The 27815-nt window shown below is 39.8% G+C and overlaps 1 protein-coding gene across 2 annotated transcripts in view; it reads right to left on the reverse strand.

The window, feature by feature from the left end:
• Nucleotides 1-1611: 1611 nt before the first annotated feature.
• ZC4H2 (zinc finger C4H2-type containing) overlaps nucleotides 1612-27815 on the reverse strand; it is a 53570-nt gene continuing 27366 nt past the window's right edge. Inside the window, exons 2-5 of one of the 2 annotated variants that reach the window (XM_025863369.2) lie at nucleotides 7164-7335; nucleotides 5222-5394; nucleotides 4210-4372; nucleotides 1612-3098 (exon numbers count right to left, since the gene is read on the reverse strand). In XM_025863369.2, the coding sequence (XP_025719154.1) occupies nucleotides 2985-3098; nucleotides 4210-4372; nucleotides 5222-5394; nucleotides 7164-7335 (622 nt within the window). In that variant the 3' untranslated portion in view covers nucleotides 1612-2984. The remainder of the gene's footprint in view (nucleotides 3099-4209; nucleotides 4373-5221; nucleotides 5395-7163; nucleotides 7336-27815) is intronic. The other variant, XM_073885824.1, reaches the window with a different exon arrangement.

Raw genomic sequence — 27815 nt, forward strand, 5'->3', positions numbered from 1 at the left:
ATTCCTGGTCTTATGCCACAAAAGGCTTTGTTTTTTATCCTTTGGAAGCCTGTCATCATGTAAAAAATATCTGACTACTCTACTGAGATGAGAGGGCAAGTGGAGGAGAGGCTGTGGAGGATAAAATACTAACAAAGGAGGTGGGAAGCCCAGGCAGCCCAGCTGAGGTGCCAGATATGAGAGTGCAGACATCATGGATCCTCCTTGCCAAGCTGTCTGAGGCAACACCACATGGAATGTAGATAAGCTATTCCCAGCAAGTCTTGTACAAATTGCAGGTCATGAGCAAATAAATTGTTGTTTTAAGCCACTAAGTTTTGGGGTGGTTTGTTTCACAACAATAGATAAATGAACCAAAGGAACTAAATGAGGTAGTAGCACCCCACCCAGTGGTTAGCAGGTGTAGGTGCTCAACACATGACTGTTCCTTCCCATTCAGAAGTGTCTCTGGGAAATGGCTGATCTAGTTAGTGGTGCTACAACTGACATTTAGAATTGACAAATCTGACCTCCAGTGTGCAAGGATGCAGAGCAATAACCACTCATATACTTACAGGGACCTACTGAGGCCTATACAGATTAAGATGTACCCTAAGTCACATAGCTGAGTGTCCTCCCTTTGCCCACAGTTAGCCTGGGCCACCTCAAAAGCAGGCTTGTAGATGAACAAAGTCTCGGGTAATGAAGTAATATCAGGTAAGAAAAATAGTATTTCTTTGACCAGTCATTCAATCTACTTGAAGGAAATTTACACTTACTGAGTGCTTACTATGTACCTAGCATTACTTAAAATAGCCTCAGAAGAAGGTATTATTATTTTCCCCATTTTCCAGATGAGGACACTGAGGCACAGAGGTATTTTTGTCAGCTATTGGGTTACTGGGAAGCACTGGGACTATTTAATGTACAGGATGTTAATTAGGGAGGTCTTGGGATTAACACTTGTAGAGGAGAAGCATTAGAGGAGGCAGGGTTGAGCAGAGGGTGCTGATGAACTGCAGTGCAGTCTTAATGGAAACCTCAGTCCACCCTATAGAGAGCTCTGAAATTAGGATGGTCTTTCACTGTTGTTCCCTATTGTATTTCTATAGGGAACTAGGCCTTTGTATTCCTGCATCACTCACTGGATTCCTAGTCCCTAATTTCTAGTTTAGAGTTACTTCAACTACTCCATCATTAAACCATCCCAAAAGGGAGAAAGGCTTAAAGAAAAAAAATGATTATAGAGAAAAGTAGAAAAAAATGGGCTCAAGAACCAAATCTGGATTCAAATCTTGAAATTTCTCTTACCAGTTATTTAACTCTGGGAAAGTTATTTAATTTCTCTGAGCTTTGTTTTACCTTTTTGGAAAATGTAATAAAAATACTTAGCTTAAAAGATTGTTTTGAAAATCAAATACAATCATGTACATAAAGCATCTTGCAGAGACCTGGCACAGAGTAATTACTGAATAAATGGAAATTATAATAATAATAAATTACTGTGCACTGGTATGTTTGGTTTCCTCATTTGTAGGGTTGAGTGAATTAAAGTGAAGAGCTACCCAGGAGGGGAAAAATCACTATATCTTTTCTATTACTTGGTACTTATAGGCACTCATCAGCATTCACTCCAGTGAACAAATGTTTATTTAAAAGAATTTGTACAGACATAACACTCTCACTTTCAAAGAGCAGAGGAACTTTTTATATTGTGAATAAAAAACACTGTGGCAAATTAAAACTACAGTTAAGAAAAGAAGGGAAAATATCCCCTTTCCCCAGCCAGGGACTGAGACTTGGATCTAAAGCCAACCCCTATCTCTGTCCTTTAAGTCTAAGAGTGACTTGACTAGAGATCTGATTTTGGTAGAGAGGAGGGTAGAGAGTATGAGGGTAGAGAGTAGGGCCTGGGGAATCCAGTGCCTTTTCTTCTCTAAAGGAAGGCCATCAACAGAATCTATAGGAAAGGGGGTGGCTAGCAGCTGACCTGAGCTGAGGCTACCTTATAGAAGAGGGCGGACCCAAGAGAGGGAGAGATGAATGGAGGGGAAGTCCACACTCTTACATATGTAAAATGGTTGGCATTCACTTGACTCTCAACTCATGCCTCTAACCCCTAAGAAATATCATTGAGTAAGTGCCAGAATAATGGTTTGGAACAAAAATAGTTTTGTACACTTGGCAACACAGATGTCAGCCTGGGGCTCCTCTCATCCTAAGGTTAGCCCCTACAGTAGAGCCCAATGATTTAGGCAGCAAGTTATTTAGGATTTGCGGACTGGGTGTGGCTCTCTGATTTCACTGTGGGGAACTTCTGCCACTGATTTGAAAAATGAGAGTTATGGGAAAGGCCTGCAGGTCTCAGGATCTCTAGACACACAACCTGTACCTGAGAACTTTAGCATATCTGGGAGATTGGCATGGGAGTGAACTCCATAATAACAGCCAGGCCTCCCAAATGAAGATGAAAAGGAGGGCTTGTCCAACTTACCTCTGGCCCTTGCTTAGATGAGATGAAATTAAGGGGCACGTGGGGAAGATATATACACCAAGTTTACTGGAAAGTCCAGCAAGAAGACTGTTGTCCCTTCAGAGCCTAAGGCAAAAGTACAGGGAGGGGGCACACTGGAGGTTTCACCTGAAACAAGGGCCTCCTCTAGCCCTCAGCCCTTAGGCCCCAGGCATTAGACACAAGAGGCAGAGAATCACATCTGGGCCTTCTGCCCTTTCTTCAGCTTCAAACAAGGGCAGGGGTTGAAATGTGGGTGGGAGAGAAGGGATCATCAGATACACTGTCATTAGCACCTGAACCATATCTCTTCTTAAGTCAGAAACCCCAAGAGAAGAAAGAAATAAGAGCAAAGTGAGAGGGGTTGTGCTTCCATCACATTAAATAGGAAACTCAGTAGAGGTGGGGTAGGGTGGTTTCAAATCAGGACATTAATCACTCTGGCCAAGGGGAGAGGTTATGAGTAGCAGAGCTCCATGTGTTCTCCATCTCTTCATTCATCCTGCTTCCGTTTTGGCTTTTTGGGGTTCCGGGACCGACTCTTGGCTTTGCACAGAGGACATATAGGTGCATTCCGATGAATTTGCTGATGACATGATAAGCAGGCCTGGTGGGAGGACACAGGACAAAGAAAGTTAGTGATCAGATTCTTCTAGCCTATGGTTCAGCCTTCTGATCCCCAAGGGTCCAGAAAGCAATTGTGATTTCTCAACAGGAAGAGGTACTAGTACTTCTCAACAAGTAGAGAGATCAGTGCCAGATGTAAGGGAAGTAAAGGCTATAAGGGGATGAGGGTCAAAGAGGGTTATTGAGGAAAAATATCCAGAATTTGGAAATAAGGCAAAATGAGAATTACATATCATTTTAACATTATATTGGAACATAGTCCAACAGGCTCTATTAAGGATTATTTAATTCTTTAGGATAGGTATCAGTAAACTTTCTCTACAAATGCCAAAAGAGTAAATATTTTAGACTTTTCAGGTTACATGGTGTTAGTTGCAACTACTCAACTATAATTGTTCTACATGGAAGAAGTTACAGATAATACATAAACAAAAAAGCATGTGTGTATACCAGTAAAACTTTATTTACAAGCAAGTCAGACTTGGCCTGTGGGTTCTAGTTTGCTGACCCCTGCTCTAAGAGAATGTCCCTTTGTTTGACTATTTACTATTGATTAGGACCCAAACTGTGATTTATGCTAATAAGCTACAAATGGTTGTTGCCCAGTAGAGATGCAGATTATTTCTGTTCCAAAGAAAAGATAATCACAAAGGTTACAGTTTATTGCCCTGTAGGACATCAACCAGTTCTGTATTTAATTTTGCAAACTTATTTCAGCATTCCTTTCCTTTTCTTACTATATAGTTATCTGTTTCTCAAATGCTTTTGGAACCAGTTTTGTAATCCTGCTGACTCCCTCATTAACAACACATGCTCACTATATATTTGCACAAGTCTTGTCTCTAACTTTTTAAAATTATGCTTTAGCAGAATCTGCCAACCTTCCTGCATTGTAGCCCCTCGGGGAATATAAAACAATAAAATCAGCTGGTCTGCTATAGCACATATACACCAACACTTCCTCTGTGTCCCAAGCAAAGTCTGTTTTAGAAAGGCACCAAATAAGTAACTACAAAGCCCCAGTCCTAGCCTTCCATGGGGCTGCTTGAAGATACCTTGCTTCCTCCACAACCCTTACCCAGCTCACTTACCTTCATAGGTGGGGGCTGCTGCCTAAAGGTGGCTGTCTGCCGAGTGTCCTGCTTTCTAGCCACTTGGAGTTGCTGGGCAGCAGCAGCTGCAGCGGCCAGAGACTCAGGGATGGGGGGCTCCTGAGGCTCCGTCTGCCACTCTGCTTTCTGCTTCTCAAAGTAACTTTGGAGATGAAAGACATTAGCTGGATCATTCTGAAAGCAAGGAGAACCTTGCCCCTCTTAAAGACTCCATGACACAGGACCAAAGGGGTTGGGCTGTGGCTCACTATAGAAAGTTCCTGCACCCTCCCCAGCACAAGATTCTTCTCCTTGGGTACCTGGGCCATTGTCTGCTGGGAAGGGTAATCCTCCTCCTCCTTGGCTCTGACACATCCAGAAAATCAAGACTCCCAGGGCTAGCAAGTCCTTAAAGGGCATTTGCCTGCTGTTCATCCCATGTACCCTTGCAACATTCCCATTAAGTGTCCTCAGGCCTCTGTTGACATACTTCTAGGAATATGAAGCTCACCACTTCCACAGGCAACTTGCTCTACTTTAAGGAAGTGTGTTTCCTTCTACTGAACTGAACTCTCTCTGTAAGATGAGTGTAGTTCTTAATTCTGGGTCTTAAGATGAAGTTCCAGGCTAGCCCCTGGAGACCATGAAAGCCCAGCCTTCTATCTTTTCAAAGGTTTCTAGATACCCCTGCTAGACCTTGACTTGGGAAGTGACCTTTTAAGAGTCTCACTCACACTCACTCACACACACAGAGTCATAGACACAGTCTTATGTTATCAAAATTGCAGAAAATTTTAAAAACTACCTGGTAATACTAGTCTAACCATCCTTATTTTGATACACAGAGACTTGCCCAAAGTCATACAATGAGTCAGTTACTGACAGGCCTGAAGCTAGGACTGGGTACTATGACTTTTAAGCCAGGCTTTATGTGTGTATATGTGCCTCTGTATGTGTGTGTGTGTTGTGTATGTTGTGTGTATGTTGCAGGGACAGGGAATAGGCAGCTTACTCCAAGGAGAGCTTCTCCTCCTCTTCACATAGGTCAGGGAGCCTCTGCAGGCCTAGAGTCATACGTAGGGCATCCACATGTTCCTTCAGTGGCTTATACTCATCATGTAGCCGCCGGGTAGACTCTAGCAACTTATTTAAGTCATTCTCAGATTGTTTGATGGTGTTTTCCATCTGGAACACAGAGTGAGGTAGGTACAGAGAAAAGACACCATCATTCTCTGCAAAGATAAGTGGATAAAATAACCCAGGCTCCAGATCCAGACCAATCTATGGTCAAGTCCTTCATTCACCATGTATTCTATGTGACTCTTGTCAAGCCTCAGTTTTTTTTTTCATCTTTATAATGGTGATGGTAATAGTTCCTACCTCATATAATCTTATGAAGATTCAGTGATTGAATTCATATAAAGCTCTCAGTACAAGGGCTACCACAGAGTAAAGGTTCAATAAATGGTAGTTATTATTCAAATATAGCACCTTAAAGCTAGAATGGCCCTTAGAGTTCATTTAGTCCACCCCACCATTTTACAGATCAGAGAACTGAGACTCAGAAAGAAGAAACTTAAGAAACTTCCCCAGAGAGGGGCATCTGGGTGGCTCAGTTGGTTAAGTGACTGCCTTCGGCTCAGGTCATGATCCTGGAGTCCCAGGATTGAGTCCCACATCGGGCTCCCTGCTCAGCAGGGAGTCTGCTTCTCCCTCTGACCCTCCCCCTTTCATGTGCTCTCTCTCTCTCTCTCAAATAAATAAATAAAATCTTAAAAAAAAAGAAACTTCCCCAGAGAAATACTTCTTAGGGGCAAAGCATAGACAAAGACTCAGGGCTTAAGCTTCCAAGGCTGGTGGCTTTTCTCTTAGATCAGTGGTTTTCAAAATGTAGTCACCAGATCAGCAGCATTAGCATCACCTGGAAACTCATTAGGAATGCAAATTCTCAGGCATGGCCCCAGACATATAAAAATCAGAAATTCTGGTGTAGAGTCCAATAATCTATGTTTTAAGAACCTCTTCAGCTGACTTTGATTCAAGTTTAAGTTAGACATCCACTGGTTTAGATTCTCAGTCCCTCTGTGGCTAATATTTTGTTATTTGTATTGGCTTTGTATCCTTTGTTAGCAGGGAGCAGCTCATGAAACCCTGGAATCCTGTGATCTTGTGACACAAAAAATGCCAAGTACCTACTGTCCAAATCACATTCCTATTCCTTTTAAGATCCTAGGCTTGGCAATATCAGGAAATAAGTATTGTCATAGAAATGAGTTTTCCAAAAATAGAAACAACTCCTTCAAATGTAATTTTTAAAAAAATGTTTCTCATTGTCCTGGGCTCTAAGGATTGGAAAGGACTTTGTAAATCAGCACCTCCAGCTTTCCTCCTGGTGCATCAATACTGCAGCCCAGACAGGTGATCATTCAGGCTCTCCTTGAATAACTCCCAAAATTGGGGAACTTATCAACTTAGCAGGCAGTTCATTTCCCCTGTTCCAAGTATCTCCAAAAGAGAGACTCTAATAAGGGAGCTACACTTTAGTAGGCTGGCAGGGATTGTTTAGCCTACTTGGAAGTTTTGGAGCCCTTTGAGCTAGACCCCAGAGGCAGCTGTCTGCTCTGCTTTACCCCAAGGCTAGTTCTCAACTCCCAGACTCCCAGGATGAGAGCACATCAGTGCTGAAAGAGATCTTAGAGGTGACTGAATCCCTGTCATAGTAAAGAGAGAGAAAATGAGGCCCAGGAGAAAAAAGGGCTTGTCCAGTGATATACAGTCAATCAGTGACAGTGCCAGAGCTAGATCTCAGAACTCTTGGATTCTTCCATTCCACAACAGCCTGATGCTTACTTCCCCAAGTTGGCCACAGCCACATCTCAAGAGAGGCCACAGTACTTACTACTGTCTAGTCCTCAAAGGGCCCATAGGTAGGCTTTGGGAAGCCAGCTACGTACCACATTGATATCAGCATGGATCAGTCGGAGTTCCTCCACATGGGCCATCTTCTCCTGTAGCAGCAGATCCATCTCCTGCTTGTATTCCTTCAGGTGCCTCTCCTCTGATTCAAGGGCCTCAAACTCAGCTTTCAAACGTGCCTTGATCTTCTCCATCTGCAGGGTCTTGTTCCTACAATTACCAAAAAGCAAGAAACAGACCAGCAGGAAAAGGGAGGAAATTGGGAATGGAGTACAGATTTAGGCTCTGAGCCAAGGCTATTTTTCTAGCCATCTTTCAAAGCTTTTCTTTATCCAGGCAGATCTAACCTGAAGCCATTCCCCAAAAAGTAGAAGATCCTTTATTCTAAGATTGAAGCTCAGTGGGTATCAAAAGGGGATAATTTTATTTCCTTATGGGACATTTGCAAACGTGGAGGTTTTTGCTATTAGACTGATTCAAGAGAGAGCACTATTGGTATGTAGTGGACATGGGTCAGAGATGCTAAATAGCCTCTCAATGCACAGGAAAGTCCCACACCACAAATAATTCCCACCCAAGATGCCAACCATGACCTTTGAGAAACTCTTAAAGGAGCACTGTCCATTAAATTTTCTACAATGATGGAAATTTTCTATACCTATACTTTCCCATACACTAGGCACATGTAGCTCCTGGGTAGTTGAAATGTGGCTAATGCAGCTGAAGAACTGAATTATGATTTTTTAATAATTTTAATTAATTTGACTTTAAACCATCACATGTGGTTAATTGGACAGCACAGCTCTACAGAGTCCACTCTTTGGTTCCAGAAGAGGAAGAGTAATGGAAGAACTATAGCTTATTTCTTTTCCTAAAAAATAAAACCTGCATCTGGCTGTTAAATCCCAGTTGTATACTCTCTGGTTCAGTAATCTCACACCTGTGAATTTATTCTAAGGACATAATTAAGGGAAACAAAAAGTTAACACACAGGAATGTTCATTCTGGACTATGAGCAAAATTGCAATATTTAGGAAGCCATTAAAAGGAATCACTATGAAGACTTGTGACATGGAAAATGTTGAAGATATGATACTCAATGAAAAAGTATATACACTTAGGTTGCATTTTTCAAAATTTACATGCACAAAATATACTGGCACAGTTCCAAAGACCTTTATGTCCATCTGAAGCCTGCCTAAATGAAAGAGCCATAAAGCTTTGGAAGGAGGCCCTCTAGAGCACATTGTTGTCCTCCCATTGGCTTTCTGTACTCTCTGGTTTTCAGGTACTGCCTAGCTGTTATCCATCACTCAGATTTGGCATTTCCTTTCTTCTGCATCAGTACCTGGCTTTCACCTTTGCTCCAGCCCATCCTATGGGTGCTCCTGGTCTACACCCTAGACCCTGGTCTTGCTTTAGCCCATTTCTGTCTTTAGTCTCTCTCTCCTCTGGCTCCTGCCTTAAGAGGTGACCTTCAATGGCACAGAACCACAAAGAGAATTGTGTTAGGTGGATAGGACAATGGGAGAAATTTTTCTTTCTTTATTCAAAACCTCTTTTCATGTTATTATATTTTGTTACCTTAGAAAAGGGTAAAAAAGATGGGTGTTATCACCCCATTTGTAAAAAAAAAAAAAAAAAAAGGAAATTGAGATCCAGGGTAGTAACTTGCCCAAGACCACAGAACTAGTAAATGGGATGTTGGCATTTGAATGCAGGGCTCTCTAACACCACCCACTATTCCACACTGCCTGAATGGAATTGCCCAGACTAAAGACCATAAACATATTGAGGGTCCTTGGTATACCTATTCAACTGTCTTGCAGAGAATGAAACTGACTTGTATTGGCCAATTAATTATTTAAAGCCCCTCCTATCTAGACTTCCATTTTCCTCCTCTAGATTACATGCAGAGCAACTTGAACTTTACCTATCTTTATCCCAATTTACAGATGAGAAACTAATAAGATTCAAAGTGATACAGTATATTACACTAAGTCATAGAGCCAGTTTGTGGCAGTGCTCACCCTACAACCCATTTCTGTATTAAGCAGAGCAGTATTACTAAAGGAACACAAGTTTAGATTCAGACCTGGGTATAAATCTGGGTTCTGCCCTTGACTGGCTATTTGTTTTTGGACAATAATATAACAGCTGTTATACACAACTGATGAATTATTGAACACTACATCTGAAACTCATTATATACTATATGTTGGCTAACTGAATTTAAATTTAAAAAAGAAGAAAAAAGGGGAGGCAAGATGGCAGCAGAGTAGGGGACCTCGTTTCATCTGGTCCCTCACATTTAGCTGGATATCTATGAAACCATTCTGAACACACACAAATTCAGGCTGAGATGTAAGAAAATATATCAGGAACTCTACAAGCAGAAAAATGACTGCTTTTTGCAAGGTAGGAAGTGCAAAATCATGAATCTTTGGGAAATATTGGAAGATAAAGGGACGGGAGAGGGAGCCTCCATAAGCTGGCTACTGGAAAGTGATATAACACAAGAGCACAAAATCAGAACCCTTAGAAATCTGCTCCAGTAAGAGACATCCCTTTCTGAAAGAGGCACAGGGGATGAAAAGAGCAGAATTCTAAGTGCATCATTGTGGTCTCAGGATCCCAGGGACACAGAAAAATGGGGGTGCCTGATCCAATAGAGTGCCCAAGCAGTGGAGTGAAGAAACTGGTGATGGTCAGTGAGCCCAGGAAGGACTCCCAGCTCCAGTTGCCATAAACTGCAAGCCAGGTGAGTAGGGAGACCGCTGTCTTCCTGAGCACCCTGAAAATGACTGGAATGTGTGGGCCATTTAACATCCCCTGGGAGTGATGAAGTGGCTGAGCCCATGACTGAGCAACAACTCTCAGGGCAGTGGTGGCCCCAGAAAGGACAGTAGGATGGTACCCAGCCGTGACCTGGGAACAGTGGAGCAGGGTGCACACGCGAGCCCATTAACAGCTCACAGTTGCAAAGGCACAAAGTGAAGTGTCATTTGTGGGCCCCAGGGAGTCCTCCAGGAAGAATTGCAGTGGGAGCAAACCATGAGAGTCTGCGAGTTGGTGAACACAGAAGTGGAGATGGTTTGACCTGGAGGGTTTACTGAAGAAGGGGGACCACAATCTTGCAGCTCTGGGCCAGAGATCCCAGCACAGCTATTTTTGCTTTGACCCTCTGAAAAGGTGCAGAAAGCCACCAGGGAACAAAAGCCACATAGAGGACCAGCTCACCTTAAGCCCATCCCCCTGACAAGGGGTGGGGCAACTCTGCCCAGGCAAGACACCTGAGAGGCAAAACAGCAGGTCTCTCACCTAGAAGACAGACTGGAAGAACAGGTGAATGACAAGCTTATGTATCTCACAGGACTGTAAAACTCCAGAGCCAGAGGAAAACAATATATTGATCTCTAGGTGTTTCCTCCTGAATCGTTTATCCTTCAGTCTAAAATTTTACATTTCTTCTTTTTTTTAACCTTTTTCCCATCGCAACTAGATTCTTATTTTCCCAACTTATGTTTTTATGTTTTTATTTTAAAGATTTTATTCACTTGCTTAGCACACACACAGAGAGAGAGAGGGAGAGAGTACAAGCAGAGGGAGTAGCAGAGGGGGAGGGAGAAGCAGGCTCTCCACTGAGCAGGAAGCCCGATGTGGGGCTAGATCCCAGGACCCTGGGATCATGACCTGAGCCAAATGCAGATGCTTAACCAACTGAGCCACGCAGGCACACCCCAACTTATGTTTTTAAGTTACTTTTTAACTTTTTTCCCCCTCACATCTACATTTTATAGATTTATGCCTCACTCTAGTTCTTTTTTTACTTTACTATATATATATATATGAGAACATTGCTTTCCTTGCAATTTTGGGATGTAGTGTCCTCTAACACGCAACCAAAATCCAATCAGGAAAAAGAAGATCACCTTGCTTTGTCCACCCTGTGAGATTATAGTCTCCCCCTCCTTTTTATTGTTTTGGTTCATCTTGGGTTTATTTGCTTTTCTGTGGTGGCTTCCAACCACTCCAGATTTTTTCTAGGTTGAATTTTGCTTGGTTCTTGGTGGATATTTTGGAATCTGTTCATTCACTCACACATCCTCCCCTGGGCAGAATGACTACAAGGAGGAACTCACAATAAAGGAAAGAACCAGAGGCAGTGTTCTCTGCAACAGAGCTAATTGATATGGATATAAGCAAGATGTCAGAGATAGAATTCAGGATAGCAATCATAAAGTTAATAGCTAGGCTTGAAAAAAGCATAAATGAAAATACAGAATCTCTAAGCATGGAAATGAGATCTAATCAGGCTGAACTTAAAAATGCTATGAATGAGATGCAGTCTAAATCGGATGCTCTAATAGCTAGGGTAAATGAAGCAGAAGAGAGAAACAGTGATCTAGAAGACAGGCTGATGGAAAGGAAGTTGAGGAAAAGAGAGAAAGACAACTAATGGCCCATGAAGAAAGGCTTCAATAATTTAATAATGTCTTGAAACAAACCAATGTCCAAATTGTTGGGATCTCAGAGTGGGTGGAGAGAGAGAGGGCTAGAAGGTCTATTTGAGCAAATCATTACTGAAAACTTCCCTAATCTGGGGAAGGAAACAAGCATTCATGTCCAAGAGGCAGAGAGGACCCCACCCAAAACCAATAAAAACAGATCAAGACCCCAGCATATAATACTGAAGTTTGCAAATCTTAGAGCCAAAGAAGCTATCGTGACAGCAGCTAGGGAGAGGAGATTGCTTATGTATGGAAGGAAGAACATCAGAATAACATCAGACCTAACCACAAAAACCTGACAGGCCAGAAAGGGCTGGCAAGATATATTCAGGGTACTAAATGAGAAGAACATGCAGCCAAGAATACCTTATCCAGCAAGGTTTCATTCAGAATAGAAGGAGAGATAAAGAGTTTCCAGGACACACAAACTAAAAGAATATGTGACCACCAAGCCAGTCCTGCTTACAGGGGGATCCTGTAAGTGAAGAAAGACCCCATAAGTAATATAGACCATAAAGTAACAGAGATAATCTACAGAAACAGGGACTTTGGGAGAGGGGGGCAAGATGGTGGCTGAGTGGGGGACATCGTTTCATCTGGTCCCTCGAATTTAGCTGGATACCTATGAAACCATTCTGAACACTCACAAATATAACCTGAGATGTAAGTAGATTTATCTAGATCTCCACAAGCAGAAAAACGACTACTTTTTTGAGGTAGGAGGTATGGAGCCTTAAATCTTTGGCAGAAATATCTGAAGATAAGCGGACGGTGGAGGGAGCCTCCACAAGCCAGCCACCAGAAAGTGATACAATACTGGAGCAAAAAAAATCAAGACCCTTGGAAATCTACTGTAGTGAGAGGCACCTCCTTCTGAAAAGGCACAAGGGGCAAGTAGGGCAGAATTCTAGGTGGATCATTGTGGTCTCAGGATTCCAGGAGACTCAGAAAGAACAGGGGAGCATGAACTGATAGAGTGCCCAAGCAGTGGAGCGGGGAGACTGGTTGTGGGCAGGGAGCCGAGAGGGGACTTTCAGCTCTGGACACCATAAACCACAAGCTGAGCCAGTAGGGAGACTGCTCTCTGCCTGACCACCCTGAAAAGGACTAGAAGGTGTGGGCTGTCTAACATCCTAAGGGAGCTATAGAACTGCTTGCACCCATGACAGGGACAGCTCTTGGGGTGGTGTGGCCCCCGAAGAGATGCTGGGGCAGCACCCAGTGTGACCTAGGAGCTGCAGAGGAGGGGACATATAGGAGCCCATGGCAGCTGGCAGTTATGGAGTCACAAGGTACAGAGATGCTCACATGTTCCCATGGCTCCCCTGGGAGAAGAGCAGCTGGTGGGAACCTGGAGATTCAGCAGTTTGGCACATAAAGAGCCCGCTCCCATGACTAAGCAACAGCACTCAGGGCAGTGTGACCCCCAAGGGGCAGTGTGATCCACCAGCACTCAGCATGACTTGAGAGATGCGGAAGAGGGTGCACGTGTGAGCCTATGGCCACTAGCCATTGCAAAGTCACAAAGCAAAGAGATGCTCACAGGTCCCTGAGACTCCCCCGGGAGAGGTATGGTGGGCACAAATTGCACAAGTGTGTAGAGTCTGGTACATGCAAAGGGGAGACGGATTGACCTGGAGGATTTGCTGGGGAGGTAGCTACGACGCTGAGGCTCTGGCCTGGAGATTCCCACATGGCCATGTTTGCTCTGACCCTCTGAAGAGAAGCAGAAAGATGCCAGGGAGCAAAAGTTGCACAGCCAAGCAGCTCACATTAAGCCCATTCCCCTGAGAAGAGGTGGGGCAACTCCATCCAGGAAAAGATGCCTGAGAAGCTGAGCAGGAGGCCCCTCCCCCAGAAGACAGACTGTGAATAATAAGCTTATTTCCCACAGGACTGTAAAACTTCAGCACCAGGGTAAAATAATATAGGGAGCTCCAGGTATTCCCTCCTGACTCGCTTATTTTTCAGGCTAAAATTTTACATTTCTTTCTTAGTTTCTTTTCTTATTTTTTTCTTTTCTTTTTTAACACTGCTCCCATTTCAAATAGATTTGTATATCCCATCTTATGTTTTTAAGTCACTACTTACCTTCTATTTTCTTTTCCACATATATGTTTTATAGATTTATGCCCCATATTAGCCCGTTTTTCACTCTATTCAATTTTATCTTGATATATATATATATATATATATATATATATATATATATATATATATATATATATATTCTTTTTTCTTTGCAATTTTGGGATATAGTGTCTTCAAACACACAGACCAAAAATCAAGCAGGAACAAGCAAATTCCTTGCTGTGTCCACACTGAGAAATTATAATCTCTCTCTGCCCCCCTCTTATTTTTTTCTCTTTTCTTTCTTTTTTATTTTGGATCATCTTGGCTTTGGTGGCATATCTGTGGTAGTTTCGACCACTTTGGATTTTTTTGTAGGTGTATTTGCTTCAGTTGTGGTTGATATTTTGGAGTCTGTACATTCCCTCAACCATCCTTCAACAGAATAACTAGGAGCAGGAACTTCCAACAAAGAAAAGAACCAGAGACAATGTCCTCTGCCACAGATCTAATGGATATGGAAACAAGCAAGATTTTAGAAATAGACTTCAGGGTAGCAATCATGAAGTCGATAGGTAGGCTTGAGAAAAGCATTAGCAACAATAAAGAATCTCTAAGGGCAGAAATGAAATCTAATCAGGCCGAACTTAAAAATATTATGAATGAGATGCAGTCTAAACCAGATAATCTAACAGCCAGGGTAAATGACACAGAAGAACAAATTAGTGATCTAGAAGATAAGCTAATAGAAAGGAAGGAAGCTGAGGAAGATAGGGATAGGTAGCTAGAAGCCCATGAAAAAAAGACTTAGAGCGATCAATGACACTGTGAAACATTCCAATGTCAGAATTATTGGGATCCCTGAGGGGTTGAGAGAGAGAGAGAGAGAGAGAGAGAGAGAGGGCTAGAAGGTATATATGAGCAAATCATAGCTCAGAACTTCCCTATTCTGGGAAAAGAAACAAGCATTCATATCCAAGAGGCAAAGAGGACCCCTCCCAAATCAATAAAAACAGACCAACACCTTGGCATATAACAGAGAAACTTGCAAATCTTAGAGCAAAGGAACCTATCTGGAGAGGAGCTAAAGGTAAGAGATTTCTTAAGTATGGGGGGAGGAACATCAGAATAACATCAGACATATCCATAGAGATCTGGCAAACCAGAAAGGGCTGGTAAGACATATTCAGGTACTAAATGAGAAAAACATGCAGCCAAGAATACTTTATCCAGCAAGGCTATCATTCAGAATGGAAGGAGAGATAAAGAGTTTCCAGGACAGTCAGAAACTGAAAGAATATGTGACCACCAAGCCATCCCTGCAAGAAATATTAATGGGGATTCTATAAAAGAAGAAAGACCCCAAGAGTAATATAGACCAGAAATTTACAGAGACAATCTACAGAAACAGGGACTTTACAGGCAGTATGATGGCACTAAATTCATATCTTTTAATAGTTACTCTCAACATGAACAGGCTGAATGCTCCCATCAAATGGCATAGGGTTTCAAATCAGATAAAAAAGCAGGACCGATCTATATGCTGTCTACAAGAGACTCATTTTGAACTTAAGACACCTCCAGGTTGAAAGTGAGGAGATGGAGAACAATTTATCATGCCAACGGACCTTCAAAGAAAGCTGGGGTAGGAATCCATGTATCAGACAAATTAGATTTTAAACCAAAGACTGTAGTAAGAGATGTAGAGGGACAGTATATCATACTTAAAGGGTCTATCCAACAAGAAAATATAACAATTGTAAATATCTATGCCCCCAACATGGGAGCAGCCAACTACATAAACCAACTATTAACCAAAATAAAGAATCAAATTTATAATAATACATTAATAGTAGGAGACTTCAACACTCCACTCACAGCAATGGACAGATCATTCAGGCAGAAGATTAACAGAGAACCAAGAGCTTTCAAGCATACATTGGGCCAGTTGGACTTTGTAGATATATACAGTACATTCTATCCTAAAACAACAGAATACTCATTCCTCTCAAGTGCACACGGAACTTTCTCCAGAATAGATCACATATTGGGTCACAAATCAGGTCTTAACCAATATCAAAAGATTGAGATTATTCCCTGCATATTTTCAGACCACAATGCATTGAAACTGGAACTCAATCACAAGGAAAACTTTGGAAGGAATACAAACACTTGGAGGTTAAAAAGCATCAAGCTAAAGAATGAATGGGTCAAACAGGAAATTAAAGAGGAAGTTAAACAGTTGATGGAAACCAATGAGAATGAAAACACATCGGTTCAGAACCTATGGGATGCTGCAAAGGTGGTCCTTAGAGGGAAGTACATAGCCATCCAAGCCTCCCTCAAAAAATTGGAAAAATTCCAAATGCACAAGCTAATTTACACCTAAGGGATCTGGAGAAAGAACAGCAGATAAAGCTTAAAACAAGCAGGAGAAGAGAAATAATAAAGATTAGAGCAGAAATCAATGAAATAGAAACTAGAAGAACAGTAGAACAGAAAAACGAAACTGGAAGCTGGTTCTTTGAAACAATAAGATTGATAAACCTATGGCCAGACTTATCCAAAAGAAAATAGAAAAGACCCAAATTAATAAAATCATGAACGAAAGTGGAGAGATCACAACTAATACCAAATAAATAGAAATAATTATTAGAACTTATTACCAACAGCTATATGACAAAAAAACTAGGCAATCTGGAAGAAATGGATGCAATCCTGGACATGTATAAACTACCAAGACTGAAACAGGAAAAAATAGACAATCTGAATAGACCATAACTAGTAACGAAATTGAAGCAGTAATCAACAAACTCCCAAAAAACAAGAGTCCAGGGCCAGATGGCTTCTCAGGGGAATTCTACCAAACATTTAAAGAAGAAATTATACTTATACTATTGAAGCTGTTCCAAAAAATAGAAATAGAAGAAAAGCTTACAGACTCATTCTATGAGGTCAGAATTATCCTGATCCCAAAACCAGAGAAAGACCCCATCAGAAAAGAGAATTACAGACCAATATCCCTGATGAACATGGATGCGAAAATAATCAACAAGATCCTAGCCAATAGGATCCAACAGTACATTAAAAGGATTATTCACCACGACCAGGTGGGATTTATTCCTGGGATGCAAGGGTGGTTCAACATTCACAAATCAATCAACGAGATAGATCCCATTAACAAAAAAAGAAACAAGAGCCATATGATCCTCTCAATTGATACAGAAAAAGCATTTGACAAAATACAGCATCCTTTCCTGATTAAAACTCTTCAAAATATAGGGATAGAAGGAACATACCTCAATATCATAAAAGGCATCAATGAAAAGCCCACAGCAAATATCATTCTCAATGGGGAAGAACTGAGAGCTTTTCCCTTAAGGTCAGGAACACGACAGGGATGCCCACTCTTACCACTACTGCTCAACATTGTACTAGATGTCCTAACTTAAGCAATCAGACAACAAAAAGAAATAAAAGGCTTTCAAATTGGCAAAGAAGTCAAATTCTCTCTCTTTGCAGATGACACGATACTTTATGTGGAGAACCCAAAAAATTCCACTGTTATCTCTCAGCAGTGGTATACCAAGGGCAGGAAAGTGGAAACAGTCCACCTTGGGTGCAGACAATAAAAGGTACATTGTGTGTAGATATTTAAAAAGTAATCACAGAATGAACTAAAGTTGGTCTGCTCTTTATTATCACAAAGCACTGACAATTCTAAACAATGCCCACTAAAGGATATCTGTGCTGATTCTATGTATTGGCAATTATGAATAAGACTGCTATGAATATCAATGTAGAAGTTTTAGTGTGATCATAGTTTTCATTTCTTTAGAATAAATGACCAAGACTGAAATTGCTGGGTTGTATCGTAACTACATGTTTACTTTTTCTAGAAACTGCCAATCTGTTTTCCAGAGTGGCTGTACCATTTCACATGCTCACCAATAATGCATGAGTGATCCGGTTCCTCTACCTGGTCAGCCATTTTACTTGAGCTGTTTTAGTAGGCATGTGGTGATACCTCAAAGTGATCTTTAAAAAAAAAAGATTTTATTAATTTGACAGAGAGAGGGAACACAAGCAGGGGGAGTGGGAGAGGGAGAAGCAGGCTTCCCACTGAGCAGGGAGCCCAATGTGGGGCTCGATTCCAGGACCCTGGGATCATGACCTGAGCCAAAAGTAGATGCTTAATGACTGAACCACCCAGGCACCCCCTACAAAGTGATCTTAATTTGCAGTCCCCTAATGGCTAGTGATGTTGAACATCTTTTCATGTACTTATTTGTAAATAAGTACTAAAAACTTATCTTTTTCCATAAAATGGCTATGTATGTCTTTGGTCATTTTTAACTGTATTATTTGGTTTCTAATAGTTGAATTTTGAGAGTCTTTATATATCCTAGACATGAGTCCTTTGTCAGATATGTGGTTTGCAAATATGTTCTCCCAGTCAGTAGCTTGTTTTTCATCATCTTAATCAGGTTTTTAGCAGAACATTAAAAAAATTTATGAAGTCCAATTTAATCAAAGTTTTCTTTTATGGATAATGCTTTGGTGTTGGGTCTAAGGCTCTTCACCAAGCTCTAGGTTTTGCAGATTTTCCCTTATATTATCTTTTAAAATTTTTATAGTTACATTTATATCTACAATCCACTCTGAGTTAATTTTTTTATAAAATGTGAGGTTTAGGCTGTGATTCCCCCCACCTTTTTTTTTGCTTATGGATATCTAATTGCTCTAGCACCATTTGTTGTAAAAACTGTCCTTCCTCTGTTGGATTACTTTGCATCTCTGTCAAAAATCAGTTGGCCATACTTTTGTGGGTCAATTTCTCAGTTCTCAATGTTGTTCCATTCATCTATGTGTCTGTCCCTTTGCCAATACCACATAACCTTGATTATTGTAGCTATATAAGTTTATTAGATCTTGGACTTTTTTGGGTTTCTGTCGTTTTCAATTTATTGGGATTTCCTACATAGACAATTATGTTATCTGCAAACAAGGACAGTTTTATTTCTTCCTTTTCATTTGTAGGTATTTTATTTTTTTGACTAATTGTCCTGTCTAGAGCCTCTAGTGCTATATTGACTAGCAGTGCTGAGAATGGACATCCCTGCTTTCTTCCTGGTCTTGGGGGGATAACATTATACTTCTTTCACAACGAAGTATAATGTTAGCTGCCTGGAAAGTTTTTATAGGTACACTTTATCAAGCTGAGAAAATTCTCCCCTGTTCCTAGTTTTCTAAGAGATATTATCATAAATGTGTTGAGTTTTGTCAAATGCTTTATCTGTATCAATTGACATGATCATGTGACTTTTCTTTTTTAGTCCATTAATATGACAAGTAACATTGACTTTTTTTAGTAGCAAACCAGCCTTGCATCTCTGGAATAAATCCCACTTAATTATGGTGTGATTCTTGTTATATATTGCTGAAATCTATTTGTTAATATTTTTATAAAGGTTTTTATGTCTTTATTCTTATGATTTTATTAATGCAGAGAACACTGTTTTTCATTCTTTTAAATTTGTTGGGGATTATTTTGTATCCCAGGATATGGACTATGTGTCATGGTATATATTCCATGGGCACTTGAATATATAACTTGTCTTTGAGATAAGTGTTCTATAAATGTTAAGTAGATCCTGTTGCTGATGGTGTTGTGGAGTTCTATACCCTTGCTGATTTTCCATCTAGTTCTACCAAATGATAGAGGAATGTTAAAGTCTCCAACTATAATGGGATTTATCTACTTTTTTTCCTTTGGTTCTGTCAGATTTGCTTCATATATTTGGCAGTTTTTTTGTCTGGTGTACACCCACTTAGGATTAATATGTCTTCTTGGTGGATTGACACCTTTATCATTATGTAATGTGCCTCTATGTACCTAGTAATATTCTTTGCTCTGAAGTCTACTTTATCTGATATTAATATTTCATCCTATTTTCCTGATTAATGAACCCATTGTATATCTTCTTCCATTCTATGCACTTTCAACATACATATTCTATATATTTGAAGTGAGGTTCTTGTAGATAGCATATAAATGGGTCACATTTTTTAATTCTCTTGGCTAATCAGTATCTAATTACTTAAGCCATTTATATTTAGTGCACTTATTGATAAATTAGGGCTTAAGTGTACCAATTCATTTTTGTTTACCATTTGATCTTTTATTTGATTCTGTCTTTTTTTAGCTGCTGTCCTGTGGTTAATTAATTTTATTTCAGAAATATATTTTGTCTATACTGTTTTTAAGTGTGTCTCTTTCTATAGATTTTTAGTGGTTGCTCTAGATATTACATTTCATAATTTTGTATTCTATTGTGTCATCATTTTATTGGTATGATAGTAGAAACATTACCTACCTTTATGCCCCTTTACCTTCCACTTTTTATAACTATCTAAAATATTTCTTCTACATACATTGAAAACCATGTTAGCACTACATTATTGCTTCCGCTATCAGAACTGATTTAGAAAACTAAACAGGAGAAGAAAAATGTATTGTATTTTAATCATATTTTTTTATTCTTTCTGTTTTCTTTCTTTCTGATATTTCATGTTTTCTTCTTTTATTTCCTTCTTTTAAAAGGAAATTCCTTTATTTTAGGGTAGATATGGATATTTTTGCTACATATAAAATTTGGGGTTTGGTTATGGACTGTATTGTGTCTCTCAAAAATTCCCATGTTAAAGCCCTAACCCCCAATATGAGTGCATTTAGTATGAGGTCCTTTAGAGAAGAAATTAAGGTTAAATTAGGTAATAAATGTGGTACCCTAATCCAATTAGATTGGTGCTCTTATAAAAAAAGAGACATCAGAGATTGCTGTCTCTCTGAATGCACAGGGGAAAGGCCATGTGAAGATATAGCAACAAGGTGGCCAATTACAAGTCAGAAAGAGAGCCCTCACCAGAAAGCTAGTTTGCTGTACTTTGACCATAACTGCCTCCATAAGTAAGAAAATAAATGTGCACTGTATAAGTCACCCAGTCTGTGATATTTTGTTGTAGAAGACTGAGCAGCTTTTGGTACTGTGAAGTGGGGTGCTGCCTTAATACCTAAAATGTGGAAGTAGCTTTGGAACTGGGTGATGAGTAGAGGCTGGACATGTTTGGGGTGCATGCTAAAAAAGCCTATATTGCATCGAAGGGATTGTTGATAGAAATATGGACATTAAAGGTGTTTCTGATGAGTTCTCATAGAGAAAAGAAGAACATGCTTTTGGAAACTAGAGGAAAGGTAATCCATGTTATAAAGTGGCAAAAATTTGGCTGAATTTTGTTCTAGTGTTTTGTGAAAGGTAGTAAATGTGAGCAATGACATTGGATTTTTAGCTGAAGAGATTTTTAAGGAAAATGTTGTAGGTGAGGCTTGGCTTCTCCTTGTTGCTTACAGTTAAATGCAAGAGGAGAAGGAGAAACTGAAAGAATCATTAAGCAAAAAGGAACCAGAACTTGAAGATTTAGAAAACTCTAATTCTATCTATTTTGCAAAATATGATAAAACATGTTATGGAAAGAACACCAAGGATGTGGCTGGAAATCACTCTATGAGGAGATTACTTATCATTTTAATCAGGTATCTCAGTAGACTTCAGGAATAGAAATGTGATTATACAAGCACAGACACTGTCAGTATGGACCAAGGAAAGGAGAAATATAAAATAAAGTTTTTGGAACTCTGGGATTCTACAGGAAAGGACAACAGAGTTATTTGGTTCAAACATGCTTTATCTTTTAAGTAAAGGGAAGAATTATGCTGAACATGATTCAGAGATCATCAGGGCTGCCACTCCCACCATAGGCCCAGACCTAACAGACCCAGGGGGCAAAGCTGTTTTCTGCTCAGTTTCAAAGGGTGGATTCCCCTCCCTAGTTTCAATAGGCCAGGATGCCTCTGACTAGTGCCTCAGGAAAAAGGTGACTGCAAAGAGCTGTCAGGGTGTGGCTGCAACAAGGAGTTGTAAGGGTGATGCTGCTCAAATTGTCTAGCCAAAGAAGTTGATTCTTGAGCCTTAAAAATGTAATGGAACTTAACATGCTAGGTTTTTGTACTTCACTGGGACCCGTCAATCTGATCTTTCTGATTTCTCCTTCTTAAAAAGGGAATGTCTATCCTATACCTGCCCTACCACTATACTTGGGAAACAGATAATTTGTCTGCTTTCACAGATGGAGAGGACTGTTGATTCTGGATGAATCATACCACAAGTCTCACCCAAACCTAATTTAGATGATATTTAGATGAGATTATAGGCTCGGCATATATGCTGCAATGGGTTAAGACATTTGGGGTTATAGGAAGGAATGAATGACCTTTGCACATGAGAAGAATGTGCCTGGGGGAGCATAGAATGGAAAGTAAAGAATGCATTGTGTCCTTCTAAAATACATCTATTCAAACCTTAACCTCCAAAGTGATAATATTTGGAGAGAAGATTTTTAGGGAGGCATAAGTTTAAATAAGGTCTTAACAGTGGGGCACAAATCCAATAGTATTAGTGGACTTATACATAGAGGCAGGGATATATGAGCTGTTTTTATGCCCACACAAAAACAGGATAAACTCAAAGTGGATAAAAGATCTAAATGTGAGACCTGAAACCTGTGTCCCTCTAAGAGAACATGAGCAATAACCTCTTGGACATCAGCCTTTGTAACATATTTATGGATATGTTTCCTCAGGCAAGGAAAACAAAAGCAAAAAAATAATCTATTGGGACAATACCAAAATAAAAAGCAAAGGAAACCATCAATGAAATGAAAAGGCAAACTACTAAGTGAAGGAAGATATTTGAAAATGATATATTTGATAAGAAGTTAATATCCAAAATATATAAAGAACTTATACAACTCAAGACACACATAAAAAAACAAGTAATCTGATTAAAAATGGGCAGAGAATCTGAATAGCTAGAATAAAAAAGACAAGAAATAAGTGTTTGGTGAGAATGTGGAGAAAAAGGAATCCTCATACATTGTTGTTGGCGATGTAAATTGGTACACCCACAGTGAAAAACAGTATGTAATTTCCTCAAAAAAATTAAAAATAGTAATAACGTATGATCCAATATTTCCACTACTGGGTATTTACACAAAGAACAAAATCACTAATTCAAAAAGATATATGAACCTCTGTATTTATTGAGTTTTATTTAAAACATCAAGAAATGGGAGCAATGCAAGTGTCTACCAATAGATGAATGCATAAAGAAAATGTGGTATAGAAATATATAATGGAATATTAATCAGTCATAAAAAGAATGAGATCTTGCCATTGTAACACATGGATGGACATAGAGGGCATTCAGCTAAGTGGAATAACTCAGACAAAGACAAATACCATATGATTCCACTCATAAGTGGGATCAAAAAATAAAACAAATAAACAAAAAACAGAAACTATTAAAAATGGAGAACAAACTGGTGGGTACCACTGAAAAGGTGGAGGGGAAGCTGGGTGAAATACATAAAGGGTATTAAAAAGTACAAAGTCTAGCTATAAAATAAATAAGTCACAGAGATGAAAAGTACAGCACAACAAATATAGTCAATAATATTGTAATAATGTAGTATGGTGACAGATGCTAACAACAATTACAGTAGTGAACAATTAGTAATGTACAGAATGGTTGAATTACTCTGTTATATACCTGAGGCTAATATAACATTATAGGTCCTTCAGTAATAAATTTAAAAAGCAACACTGATATTGTCATAAAGACCACACAAATGGAACTATGAAGCAAAAAAGAAAGTCCAGAAGTAAACCCACAAATATATGGACAACTGATTTCTGACAAAGGTGTAAAAACAATGCCATGGAGAAAGAATGTCCTTTCAACAACTGGTCCTGATACAACTGTATATTCACATGCAGAATATAAATAAATAAATAAATAAATAAATTTGACTTATATTCTGCATCATATACAACAATTAAATGGAAATGGATCATAGGCCTATGTGTAAAACCTAAAAAAAATAAACTTTCTGGAAGAAAACTCAGAAGAAAATATTTGCGACATAAACATAGGAGAAAATTTTTGTAAATTTTTCTTAGGCAAAGATTTCTTTTACAAGAATGCAATCCATAAAAGAAAATACTAATGATTTATACTTCTTCATCACTATTAAGAAATTCTGCACTTCAAAAGGCAGTTAAGAGAATGAAAAGACAAGTCACAGATTGGGAAACCATCTTTGTGATGCATGTATCTAAAGGACTTGTATCCTGAATATATATATATAAAAAATTCACAGTAAGTAAACAAACAACTCAATTGAAAAATGGGCTGAAGGTTTGAATAGGCATTTCACCAGAGAAGATATATGGATGGCAAATAATCCCATGAAGGAGATGCTCAACACAATTGGTCATTAGGGAAATGAAAATTAACTATAGTAAACTACAAAGAATTACTACTTCACACCACTATGATGGCTAAAATGTCCTTTTTTAGACACCCAACTAACAAGTGTCAGGGATACAGAACAAGTGCAATCTTCATACACTACTTCTAGTGATGGAAAGTGCCACAATACTTTGGAAAACAGTTTCCAATGCCATAAAATGTTATATGTATGCTTATCATAGGACCCAGAAATTCCACTCCTAGGAATCTAACCAGGAGAAATTAAAATGTATTTCCATGCAAATAATCAACAAAACTAAAAGACAACCTATGGAATGGGAGAAGATATTTGCAAGTGACATAACTAATAAGGGGCAGTATCCAAGATATATAAAGAATTATGAAGCTCAACACCCAAAAAATGAATAAACCAATTAAAAAATGGGCAGAAGACATTAATAGATATTTTTCCAAAGAAGACATCAGAATGGCCAACAGACACATGAAAAGATGCTCAACACATCACTCATTATCAGGGAAATACAAATCAAAACTACAATGAAATATGACCTCGCACCTGTCAGAATGACTAAAATCAACACAAGAAACAACAGGTGTTGGAGAAGATGTGGAGAAATGGGAACCCTCTTGCACTATTGGTGGGAATGCAAAGTGGTGCAGCCACTCTGGAAAACAGTATGGAGGTTCTTCAGAAAGTGAAAAATAGAACTATCTTATGATCCAGCAATTACACTACTAGGTATTTACCCCAAAACACAAAAATACTAATTCAAAGGAATAATGCACCCCAGTGTTTATAGAAGCATTATGTACAATAGCCAAATTATGGAAATATCCCAAGTGTCCATCAACAGATGAATGGATGGATACATGTGCGCGCGCGCGCACACACACACACACACACACACACACACACACACACAATGGAATATTACTCAGCCATCAAAAAGAATCAAATCTTGGCATTTGTAACAACATGGATGGAGCTAGAGTGTATTATACTAATGAAATAAATAGTCAGAGAAAGAAAAATACCATATAATTTCACTAATATGTGGAATTTAAAAAACAAAACAAACAAGCAAAGGTGAAAAAAGAGAGAGGCAAATCAAGAAACAGATTCTTTGTGGAGATTAGAGAGAGAGAGAGAGAGAGAAGAGAAGAGCACAGGGGATCACACAAGGAAAACACTTCTCCAAAGCCTTTGACTGGGAAAACAAGAGGGGCTGATTTTTTGTTTTTTTCAACCAGCAGAACTCAAAGACTGGAGTTTTAGAGGTCCATGGTGTAGCTGGTATATAGCACTGAGGACACTGCAGTGCTCTTGTAGAGAAGGCAGTCAGGTTGTAACCCAGGGGGCAGGTGGCACCATCTCAGGATATCCTGGGACACACTGGGAGAGACAGTTCCCCCTTCTTGGAGCACATCTGAGAGAGCTGGCATTGCCTCTATGGGGACAAAGGAGCTAGCGGGGGACATTACCCTCCCCTGCCCCTCAGCATAGGCACAGAGACATCTGCTAGGCGTGGCTAACCCAGACACTAGCCGCTTAGCAAAGCAACTTGCTTTGCTTCAAATTCCGTGTGCCTGAGCTCTGGTGCAACTGCCCTTTTGGGTCAAATCTGCATTAATCCCAGCATGGTAAGACCCTCCCCCAGAAGAACAGAATGGGTCCCCCCCATGCCAGGTCTCTAAACTTTGGAGTTTTAAAACTCAGCTGGCCTGGATGGGATAACCCCACTGTACTTCTCCAGACTGGCAAGTGACCTGGATACAGACAGTGTGTAAGCAGTGATCTGAAAAATGCTTAGGATGCATGAGAGAAATTTATTCACTCTTCTAGGAGGGCTTCCCTGACAGCAGTGAACATGAATTACCCTCTCTGAAGACAAAGAAGCTGGCTGGTGCCATTTCCCTCCCCTGCCCCTTAGCATAATTTAACTTCAATAAATAGCACAGGGCCAACATTGGAGGCCTAAATTTCTTAAATCAAGCCTTGCCTCCCCTGTGCTTTGCTGGTACTGCTTTTCTCAAGCAAGTGTGGCTAAGAACCAGTGTACTGGGACCCTCCCCCAGAATACCAGCACAAACCCAGTACACACCATGTCTACTGACCATAAAGTTCTGCAAAGCTTCAGCACTGGTGTAAATAGTATCAGGTCTTTTATAACAAGCAGACCAGAGCACACCTAAGTTAAAACTCGTCACACTCTGGCCAAGGTACAAACACGCCCCACCGCAGGTAAGAAAAAGCTCTGTAGAGGACTGACTTAGCGCAGCCATAACACAGAAGCAGAGTGCATGCAGCATACACAAGAGACAATTCTTGAAGCACCAGTCTCTGGACATTATATGACCTCTTCTTCATAAAGCCATTACTCTCAGGAGCAGGAAACATAACAGGCTTTCCTAGCACAGAGAAGATGACCAAGACCTAGACAAAATGCCAAATAGAGAAATTCATCCCAAAAGGAAGAACAAGAAAAGCTCATGGCCAGGGATCTAATTGAAACAGATATAGGTAATAGTCCTGATTCAGAATTTAAAGCAACAATTATAAGGATACTAGCTGGCCTTCAGAAAAGCATAGATGACATCAGGGAGATCCATACCACAGAGATAAAGGAGCAAAAATGAATCAGGCTGAAATGAAAATGGAATAACCAAGATCCAAAACCAACTGGATATAATGAACTCAAGAATGGAAGAAGCAGAGGAACAAATAAGTGACACAGAAAATAGAATTATGGAAAATAATGAAGCTGATCAAAAGAGGGAAAGAAAAATCTTCGATCAGGAAAGTAGACTTAGGGAACTCCATAACTACATGAAATGTAATAGCATTCATATCATAGGAGTCCCAGAAAAAGAAGAGAGAGAAAAGGGGGTAGAAGGTTTATGTGAGGAAATTATAGCTGAACACTTCCCTAATCTGGAGAATGAACAGATTTCCAAATCCAGGAAGCACACAGAACTCTCACCAAAATCAAGAAAAGCAGGCCAACACCAAGATGTATTGTAGTGAAATTTGCAAAATATAGAGATTAAACAACAACAACAACAAAAATAAACAGTCAAAACAAACAAACAAACAAACAAACAAACAAAAAAACCAAGACTAAAAGCAGCAAGGGAAAAGAAGTCCCTAACTTACAAAGGAAGACAAATAAGGTCAACAGCAGAACACTTCATAGAAACATGGCAGGTCAGAAGAAAGCTATCTAGCAAGGCTTTCATTAACAATAAAAGGAGAGATAATGATTTTCCCAGACAAACAAAAACTAAAGGAGTTTATGACCATTAAAACAGCCCTTCAAGAAATATTAATGGGGACTTGTTGAGTAGGAAAAAGACTAGAAAGGAATAGAGAAAATCTCCAGAAATAATGACAAAACAAGCAACAAAATGGCACTAAATTCACTTCTATCACTATTCTGAATGTAAATGGATTAAGTGCTCCAATCAAAAGACATAGGGTGTCAGAATGGATCTAAAACCCAGACCCATTTTACATGTTGCCTACAAGAGAGTCATTTAAGACCTAAAGACACCTGCAGATTAAAAGTGAGGGGATGGAGAAATATTTATCATGCTCATGGATGTTAAAAGAAAGCTGGAGGGGCGCCTGGGTGACTCAGTTGGTTAAGCGACTGCCTTCAGCACAGGTCATGATCCCAGGGTCCTGGGGTCGAGCCCTGCACTGGGCTCCCTGCTTGGC

Source organism: Callorhinus ursinus, unplaced genomic scaffold (genome assembly GCF_003265705.2).
Source record: "Callorhinus ursinus isolate GAN/ISIS: 27379988/994484 unplaced genomic scaffold, GSC_fseal_2.0 scaffold66, whole genome shotgun sequence".
NCBI classification, from domain to species: domain Eukaryota; kingdom Metazoa; phylum Chordata; class Mammalia; order Carnivora; family Otariidae; genus Callorhinus; species Callorhinus ursinus.